Source organism: Anneissia japonica, unplaced genomic scaffold (genome assembly GCF_011630105.1).
Source record: "Anneissia japonica isolate Jap-2015-1 unplaced genomic scaffold, ASM1163010v1 scaffold16662_len1167910_cov178, whole genome shotgun sequence".
Classification (NCBI taxonomy): Eukaryota; Metazoa; Echinodermata; class Crinoidea; order Comatulida; family Comatulidae; genus Anneissia; species Anneissia japonica.
This window is the reverse complement of record NW_022732216.1, coordinates 888,708-898,926: the sequence shown is the minus strand read 5'-3', so window position 1 is coordinate 898,926 and position 10,219 is coordinate 888,708. Positions and strand designations below refer to the sequence as shown.

The 10,219-nt window shown below is 35.5% G+C and overlaps 1 protein-coding gene across 1 annotated transcript; it reads left to right on the top strand.

Moving 5' to 3' along the window:
• Positions 1 to 305: 305 nt before the first annotated feature.
• LOC117115619 (deleted in malignant brain tumors 1 protein-like) lies at positions 306 to 8,902 on the top strand. Its single transcript, XM_033259485.1, has 11 exons — positions 306 to 814; positions 1,161 to 1,241; positions 1,562 to 1,879; positions 2,581 to 2,898; positions 3,524 to 3,843; positions 3,969 to 4,302; positions 4,929 to 5,243; positions 5,689 to 6,015; positions 6,503 to 6,808; positions 7,001 to 7,339; positions 8,174 to 8,902. The coding sequence occupies exons 2-11, from the start codon at positions 1,187 to 1,189 to the stop codon at positions 8,602 to 8,604; spliced, it is 3,063 nt and encodes a 1,020-aa protein (XP_033115376.1). The 5' UTR covers positions 306 to 814; positions 1,161 to 1,186; the 3' UTR covers positions 8,605 to 8,902.
• The last annotated feature ends 1,317 nt before the right edge of the window (positions 8,903 to 10,219 follow it).

Below are 10,219 nucleotides of genomic sequence, written 5' to 3'. Positions count from 1 at the left end.
ACAAAAACAACCCCCCACCCCCCACCGAAAAAAAAAACGAAAACAAAAACAAACAAATTCGAATTCGGGGTACCTTCTGTTGTCTATGTAGACGCCATTTACTTTACCAAAATTAGGCAAATAGGGTCTTCGTTGGGTATTTGAATCAGGTTAGAAAACTATTAGAATTTATCCAATAATTGTTGGATTAAAACTGAGAATGGTATAGGCCTATCACACAAACGTTTTTGGCCAGACGGATCCGGATATATGGAATTCACTTCAATTGTATAAAATCGGTAAGACAATGTGAAATTGTAGTGTACCGTACCTTATGTTATGCCACAGCTTACATTTAGGAGTAGCTATATACGTACAAACAAAAATAATGGTTGTCTTCCAGTAACTGAAAGGTCCACTGATAAGCTCGGATATGATAATATAATACCTGAAATGCCACAATGAAATGCACTCCATCATGCACTCCAATACCGTTATATATTATACTATATTCCAGTAAGGTTCGTGGTGTTGCTGCCTTAAGCGACTGCACGACCTGCAAAGAATAAAATCAACAATTATAGTGATCCTTTTGTAATTCAGACATGATGTGAACAAAGATCACAATGAATATTGTGTTGAAAAATCGAAGGTTAAATGAATACATTGTTTATGTGAATAGCTAAAGCTTATAAAATTTGTGCGCCATTAACCTGAAGCAACTCATTTTGTACATAAGCCTATTAAGCGTAGGCATATTTTTTATTAAAATAAATAATCAATGTAACTATAGCAGTGACTGGCGTTGCTATGCGATAAGACACACAATTGGTAGGTAAGTTGGAAATATCGTAAAATCAACTGTATAGATATATGTGTTCAGTTGTATAAATTACATTTATATTGGACGCACTTTTTACATAGGCGTACACTACATAGTGTTTTGCGTAGGCCTACATCATAATATTATATGATGATACAGTATTATGATTGGTGGTAATGTTACTGTTACATTTACGGTTGGTATGCCAGTTCGATCTACTGTCAGTCAGATATTACAAAATGGCGTACGGAATCACTAGGATAAGAGCCATATATGTAGTATTCTTCTAGCCTATACCTATATGGAATTAATAAGCGCGTTTAAATAATTTTTGAATGTGTCACATTTTTTTCTTCAGCTTTACAATTCCATTAAAAAAACAAGATGGAGGTTAAAGTCATCGTTATGCTGTTTGTAACCATCTGTTCTGTTGAGTCAGGTATTTTTCGAAGGTTCTGAGTCTTAAGTACTAGAAGTAACTAGAGCTCTCGTAGATATTATAGTAGGCCTATCTGTTTCATTCATTTCATTCATACGCGATACAACAATACCAATTATAATGAATGAATAAGAATTTATTAGATAAAACATAGGCTAACAATTTTATTTTTTTTAATGCTAGGTAGTGCCTACTATATATTCTATTTCTGGTATACATCTTCCTCCATCTATGAAAGTCACACATCCCTCCCACTTTTCACAAAATCCTGTATCCACCCCAGTAAACTGTATAATTACTGATTCAATGTTTTTTCCTAGATACATTTTCAATCAGATTGGTCGGTGGAAGTACAATCTATGAAGGACGTGTTGAGATATATTATAACGGAGAATGGGGAACGGTTTGTAATGATCGCTGGGACTTAGATGATGCTCTTGTGGTCTGTCGTGAATTGGGCTATGGATATCCAGTGCAGACACTCATTTATGGATACCAAGGAGATACATATCAAAGCATCCTTTTAGATGAAGTCGACTGCAGTGGTTGGGAGTCTAGGCTTTCGTCGTGTTCACATCCAGCGTTAGGTGAACATGACTGTGCACACATTGAGGACGTAGCGATTGAATGTTCTCCAGGTTTGAAGTCTATAATTGTACATTTTATATTTTTTTTAATTGTGACATCAAAATCATTTTTCAGTGTTACCAATATAATGTTTCGATTGATGTGATTGAATCCGGCTCTATAACGAATATTAATAATGTTAGATATTACCTCCTTAAATCATCAGTATCCCATTTTTTAACCTTGCTGATCTGAAAATAGTTCATAATAAAACGGTAACGAATGGCCTAAAATGAAACATGGTTGGCTGAGGTGGATTAAAGCTGGCTCATCTGTTGTTGGGGAACTGCCTCCGTGGTACGTTTTGACATTTCGATTACGAATATTAAGGTGAAAAAACAGGATTTAGAAGTGTAAAAGAAAACGCGAAAAAAGAGGGTAAAACATTATTATTGATCGCCCAAAACGCCTCAGAGATATCCCGGCGTCAAGACAAAAAATGTCCTGGGGCGTTTGCTATAATTATAGGCCTAATATACTTACGTTTATTTACTGTGGTCAATAAATAAATCTAAATTTTAGTGTTACCACCTATATACTAAATTATTGGAGTTTATTACTGCTGCTTTGGTAACTTAATTTTCATGTAATTATAATTGTAGTTACATTTTTTTAGTTACATTTACAGTTACAATTTTAATGTTTGTTTTTTTTTTACATTTTACATGATAGATGATTAAAAAATATTTGATTTGATTTGATGTTCATACAGATTTTACAGTCCGACTAGCTGATGGAATTGCAGATTTTCAAGGTCGTCTTGAGATCTATTATGAAGGAGAATGGGGAACGGTGTGTAATGATGGGTGGGACTATAATGACGCACGTGTGGTTTGTAATCAGCTAGGCTATGGATATCCATTGCAGTCCCTCATCAGTTCTGGATACCAAGGAGATACATATCAACGGATCTTTTTAGATAATGTTGACTGCAGTGGTTCAGAGTCCAGCCTTCCATGGTGTTCACATTCAACCATAGGCGTACATAACTGTGGTCATAGTCAAGATGTGGCGCTTGAGTGTTCTTCAGGTTCGTAGTTACTTATGTTTTATATTCTAATAGTAGCATTTTTTCACATTTAGCAATTGGTGTGTTTGATGACATTTATAAAAAAAATTGTGTGGTTGTAGATCCCAAAGTGTTCTCGAATACTGCGATCTAACTAACGTCTCATTTAACCCATTTGCTAAAAACGCTTATTAACAGATGCTTACAAAACAATGGACTAGCAACATATAATTTTTAAAATGAAATTAAATTGCTATGTTGCTTTGAAATTCATGTACAATATATAGGCTCTATGTAGACATACTGAACTATCTCGGAAAAAATCCTATGGCTTCTTTTCGAGATGGATTTTTTTTTTCAGATTACTTTTGCAAACTAAGGTGGGGGACTTAATTTTGAAATGGGTTTCTCCTCTTCTCGAGTTTAAGCCCATAATGTCATTTGAGGTTTTACGGTATCATTATACAGATATCGTCTGTCACTATTAGTGTTCACACAGAATAGTTTTTAAAACGAAGCTAAATAGTAATCAGATTTCACAGTCTATCACAATAAACTGATCCATAAAGGAAACAAATAATAATTAAAATGTGATCTATTTCCAATATTTTGGATTTAATATCTGCCTTTTTGGTTTTATTTACAGGTTTCTCAGTCCGATTAGCTGATGGAACTTCAATGTATGAAGGTCGTCTTGAGATATATTATAACGGAGAATGGGGAACCGTTTGTAATGATTATTGGCATTATGAAGATGCACTCGTTGTTTGTCGTGAACTAGGCTTTGGAAATCCAGTGCAGACCCTCATCAGTACTGGATACCAAGGAGCACTCCAAAGCATACTTTTAGATGATGTTAACTGCAGTGGTTTGGAGTCTAGTCTTTCGTCGTGTTCACATTCAACCATAGGTGTACATGACTGTACCCACGCTAAGGATGTGGCTCTTGAATGTTCTGCTGCTTTGGTAACTTAATTTTCATGTAATTATAATTGTAGTTACATTTTTTTTAAAGTTACATTTACAGTTACAATTTTAATGTTTTTTTTTTACATTTTACATGATAGATGATTAAAAAATATTTGATTTGATTTGATGTTCATACAGATTTTACAGTCCGACTAGCTGATGGAATTGCAGATTTTCAAGGTCGTCTTGAGATCTATTATGAAGGAGAATGGGGAACGGTGTGTAATGATGGGTGGGACTATAATGACGCACGTGTGGTTTGTAATCAGCTAGGCTATGGATATCCATTGCAGTCCCTCATCAGTTCTGGATACCAAGGAAATATATCTCAACGGATCTTTTTAGATGATGTTGACTGCAGTGGTTCAGAGTCCAGCCTTCCGTGGTGTTCACATTCAACCATAGGCGTACATAACTGTGGTCATAGTCAAGATGTGGCGCTTGAGTGTTCTCCAGGTTCGTAGTTACTTATGTTTTATATTCTAATAGTAGCAATTTTTCACATTTAGCAATTGGTGTGTTTGAAGACATTTATAAAAAAAAAATGAGTGGTTGTAGATCCCAACGTGTTCTCGAATACTGCGATCTAGCTAACGTCTCATTTAACCCATCTGCTGAAAACTCTTATTAACAGATGCTTACAAAACAATGGACTAGCAACATATAATTTTTAAAATGAAATTAAATTGCTATTTTGCTTTGAAATTCATGTACAATATATAAGCTCTATGTAGACATACTGAACTATCTCGGGAAAAATCCTATGGCTTCTTTTCGAGGTGGATTTATTTTTCAGATTACTTTTGCAAACTAAGGTGGGGGACTTCATTTTGAAATGGGTTTCTCCTCTTCTCGAGTTTAAGCCCATAAGGTCATTTGAGGTTTTACGGTATCATTATACAGATATCGTCTCTCACTATATTAGTGTTCACATAGAATAGTTTTTAAAAAGAAGCTAAATAGTAATCAGATTTCACCGTCTATCACAATAAACTGATCCATAAAGGAAACAAATATAATTAAACTGTGATCTATTTCCAATATTTTGGATTTAATATCTGCCTTTTTGGTTTTATTTACAGGTTTCTCAGTCCGATTAGCTGATGGAACTTCAATGTACGAAGGTCGTCTTGAGATATATTATAACGGAGAATGGGGAACCGTTTGTAATGATTATTGGCATTATGAAGATGCACTCGTTGTTTGTCGTGAACTAGGCTTTGGAAGTCCAGTGCAGACCCTCATCAGTACTGGATACCAAGGAGCACTCCAAAGCATACTTTTAGATGATGTTAACTGCAGTGGTTTGGAGTCTAGTCTTTCGTCGTGTTCACATTCAACCATAGGTGTACATGACTGTACTCACTCTGAGGATGTTGCTCTTGAATGTTCTTCAGGTTTGTATTTAAAGTACGACTCAGTTGTGGACTAGCTTGAAGTCTTCTTTTCAGTAACACAGTGCCAAGCAAAGCAAAGAACTGAAAAAGCGACTTGTATGAGTCAAATCACACTAATAGCCTCGAATGTTCACAGTTACTGAACTTCATCGGATTTTTAAATTAATATAAATGACTATCATAAATTTAAGGTTTTATTAGTTTTCCGAAAGCTGGTGTCGGCAACATATTTTCCCAAAAACAAGAAATCCTAGAATTTATATTAGTAAATCAAACAAGGGTCCGAGTCTTTTGTAATTAAATGGTTCGCTTTATATTTGGAGGCTGATGATTTAGCATCAAGTACATTGCATCATGTTGATGTCAAACTAGCATAGGCCTATATTGTATTAAATCCGTTTCTGTCAATGTCGCAGTTCTGATTAGACGCTACTTTTTTTTACAGATTCATCAACATTGGTAATTCGTCTAGCAGGTGGACCTTCGAGCTACGAGGGACGTCTTGAAGTCTACTATGGAGGAGAATGGGGAACAGTGTGTGATGATGGGTGGGGTGAAGTAGAGACACGTGTTGCTTGTCATCATTTAGGCTATGGGTATCCAGTGCGGACCCTTATCGATTCTATATACCAAGGATCATATGATCAAAGCATCGTTTTAGATGATGTTGACTGCAGTGGTTGGGAATCCAGTCTTTCGTCGTGTTCACGTTCACCATTAGGTGAAGCAAACTGTATTCACACTGAGGATGTAGCTATTGAATGTTCTCTAGGTTTGTTTTAGTCAATAGTGCAACATTATATTTTCAATGTAACATTAAAATCGGTGTTTTGAGCATTAGCAATAATAATTTGTTTATTTGTGAGCTTGAAGTCGGTTCTAAAAACAACGTCGACGTCGTCATCGTTTATCATCATCGTCGTCATCATCATCATCATCACTATTGTAATTATTAGTATATAGCATTGTCATCACTAAGACATTATTATTAGGCCAATATAATATTACCATCATAATCATTACATTGTCGTCATTGCCGCCGTCAACGTAGAAGCTACCACTGCCACCACATCATCATCATATCATTATAATGTTGATAATTGGTCTACTACAGTAATTATGTACCGCAGTTTATACTATCATTTTGTCATTCAATTTTGATATACCTACTAAATTTACAATACGAAAATGACCTGATAACACACAAAAAGAAAACTACGCAGACAATAACAATGTTGGCTAAATTTCTCATTTCATAGTACGCCTTGTTGATGGATTTAATGCAAATACCGGTCGATTGGAAATTCTTGTTGGTAATGCGTGGGTACAAATTTGCAGTCGTTACTGGAGTGATACTAATTCAGGTGTTGCTTGCAGAGAGTTGGGCTACAGCGGAGCTGAAACCTTAGTCGGTGGCGACAACATTCCAGCTAGTCCGGGCTCAGTGTCATCTTGGTATAGCTTCGACTGCAATGGTTATGAAAGTAGTCTTCTAGATTGTACTCAATATTCTGTTAGCTACTACTGCTATTATGAAGAAGTAAAACTACAATGCACAGACACCTGTAAGTTTATTGATATTACTGCTATTCTTTATTATCGTTATTATTATTATTATTATTATTATTATTATTTTTATTATTATTATTATTATTATTATTATTATTATTATTATTATTATTATAGTAGCAGTTGCAGTTGGCCTATAATCTGGCAAATAATTTATAATAGAACCGTCTATATTTGAATTTGTTTAGATGGCGTTCAAGGCGATGTACAATTGTTTGGAGGTTACGATGTAGATCAAGGGAATCTTGAAGTATATATATATGGCACTTGGGGGACCGTGTGTTCAAACAATTGGGACAACGACGCTTCAGACATTGCTTGCAGACAACTTGGTTATGATAGAGCTGAAGAAGGTCAGCACTATTCGTACTTATACTCATACGACGGAGCATATAAACCAATCCATACACTAAGAATTGAGTGTACTGGAGAAGAGTCTCATCTGAGTGATTGTTATTTCAACACTGACGACACTGCAGATGGCTGTACACATGATGATGACGTTGCAGTAAAGTGTGTGCATGAAGGTAATACTACAGTACCATGTGTTACAATTAGAATTATTGCAGGTTGATGATGTCTTAGTATATAATAAAACCAGTGTTCTTCTAATTCTAGTTGTGGTGGGTGAAGCCGACCTCTTAAGTAGGCCTAGGCTACTTCGAAAGTAGTGATATCCATTTATTTATTCATTAATATCTTTAACCAGGATGACACAATCATTTTTTAAAAATGTTTTTCATTGTGGTCCTGAAAAAAAATAAATAAAACACACAAAACACACAGTCAGGCAAAAATGATCCACTTAATCATTCCTGTTACCTTTTCCTTCCCCTATTTTATTTTATTTTATTTTATTATTTCCTCCATTTCCTCTTCAAAAACCACGAAGACGGCAAAGCACGCCCCCGATTTTGAGATGGCGCCGCCATCACTACCGGTTCACCACCGCATTTTAATTAGAATAGAACTTCACCAATTCTTCAGCTCAAATGGCTGTTCAAATTACCATGCTTATCATAAAAATTATTGATATTACATCATTTATGTAGCCCCCACTTCCTTCCATTGTTTACTTTAAACAGACAATGACTGTCTTGGCACCAGGCTTGTACAGTTATTGTCTAAAATGCGCTAATCCTACTGCATTTCATGGTTTTCTATTGAAAGAAAACAGTATAAATTTTCGATTCGATCATCATTATCATCGTCACTACCATCATCATTATCGTCTGAATCAGCATCGTTTAAAGCATTACGTTTGAAATAATGTATAGACAATAGCTCAAATCTCCATCCAAATACTTCATTTTCCTAAAAAAAAAAAAAAAAAAAAACACTTTTATATATTTTCTCGACAGGATTATCCGGTATCTTTATTGCAGCAATCATTGCTGGAGTCATTGTGCTTGGGGGAATCTTGGTGTGCGTGTGCTATCATTGCTGTAAGAAAAAGACTTCACTACCTTCAAACGCAGTTGCCAGTCACCCACCAGTAGCAAACGTTTCCCTACAGGTCCAAAATAAAGGGTATCAGCCTAGTCCGAGTAATCCTTCAGCCCCACCATCGACGTGGCCATCAGCACCACCGCCCACATATAATGCTGTTGTCAACAATCCAAATCGTTCGGATTACTTACCACATTCAGTGGAAAATGCTCCACCGGCTATTATACCATACCAACCACCCTTCAATCCGGGTGTTTACCAAACGACATACGGTGGTGGTGAAATGCCCAGTAATATCGCAGGGGGTAACGTTATATACAATCCTCCCCAACCTTCAAAATAAAATTTCTGGCACCATTCGTTGTTAGGCTTAGCAAGTCATTTAGTCTTTTTACAAGTTGAACGATTATAAACATGAATATAGTACATTTTGAAACACTAAATCATTTATGACCTATGTGTTGTATCCGCATTACCGGTATAGAGTTTATCGCACTTCATATAGCAATAGATATTTAATTTGCTAAACGTAACATAGACATTATAAGATAGTATAATACATACCCCAAGTATCAAAATGCACGCCATCGTGTCGGGATTCAATATTTCAACATTAATTGTGCCATCATCACGAATGTGAATAGACATGTAACAAAGTTGTCACACTTTGTAATAACATGTAGCACTTTGTAAAAACTGTTGTCGCACTTTGTAACTATCAAGCTGTCGTACATTGCAATAACACCCTGTCATTCTTAGTAATAAACAGCTGTCGCACTTTTAACATTTAATTATGTTATAAATTTTAATGGATAATAAATAAAATATTGTGCAATGTTGCATATTATGGATGCTGTCTCTTATACACATCTAGGGCTTATTTTATTATTAATACAGGCCACACACGTGTGTTTAAAACTAAATATAAGCATTTTCATCGTGGTTTTATTTATTACAATCATAGGCCTATTTCACCATCATTACACATTGAGGCCCTTCTTTTAGGTAAAACGATCTATCTTAAATTTTCTTTCTCAGTTTTGGGACTATGATGTTTTTAAACAACTTAGAAGGCAAAGGAGGGCAAGCACAAGCTTTAACCCTAACAAACCCTTAACAAAAAAAACCAAAAAAAAACACAAAATTTTTGTGTTTTCAATTCTAATTTCGTCGGAATTGATCAAAACTCCCTAAAATGTGCAATTTTTAAAGGAAATTGTCCTACCTCAACAAGAAATGCTCTTTATATATGGCCACACTCGTTTTTTTAAACTGAATATAAGCATTTTCCTTATGGCTTTATTTATTACAAACATATTCTTTCAACATCATTACACATTGAGGCCCTTCTTTTAGGTAAAACGATCTATCTTAAATTTTCTTTTTTGAGTTTGGGACTATGTGTTATAATTTAGAAGGCAAAGGAGAGCAAGTACAAGCTTTAACATTAAAAAATGCGCGGGAAGCGCGCGAAAAATTTTTGTTTTTTAAATTCTAATTTCGTCAGAATTGATCAAAACTCCCTAAAATGTGCAATTTTTAGAGGAAATTGGCCTACCTCAACACAATATGCGATTTAAAATTTGAGATTTTCAGGAACTTTCCTGGATAAAAAGGGCATTCAATGGGGAAAGATTTTTCACAGATGGATATTTTCCCCTTGTGGTTACGCCACTGTGGAGAATACCTGGCGGCTTAGATCAAATGCGCTATGGACACTTTTTGAAGTCGAGAAGGGGATGCAGGCCGGGGTATTGTGATATCTGTTCATTATATTTTCCTTTTTATTTTTGTCTTTATTTTTCTCTTCTCTTTTTCTTTTCCTTTTTCTTTCTTTTTCTTTCCCCTTCATTCTCTTTACCTCCCTCTCCCCTCTGTCTTTTCTCTTCTTACCCAGCCCGGTACAACGGCTTGGTCAGCCCGGTAAAAACCGTCAGGGGGGGGGGGACAGTCTTCCC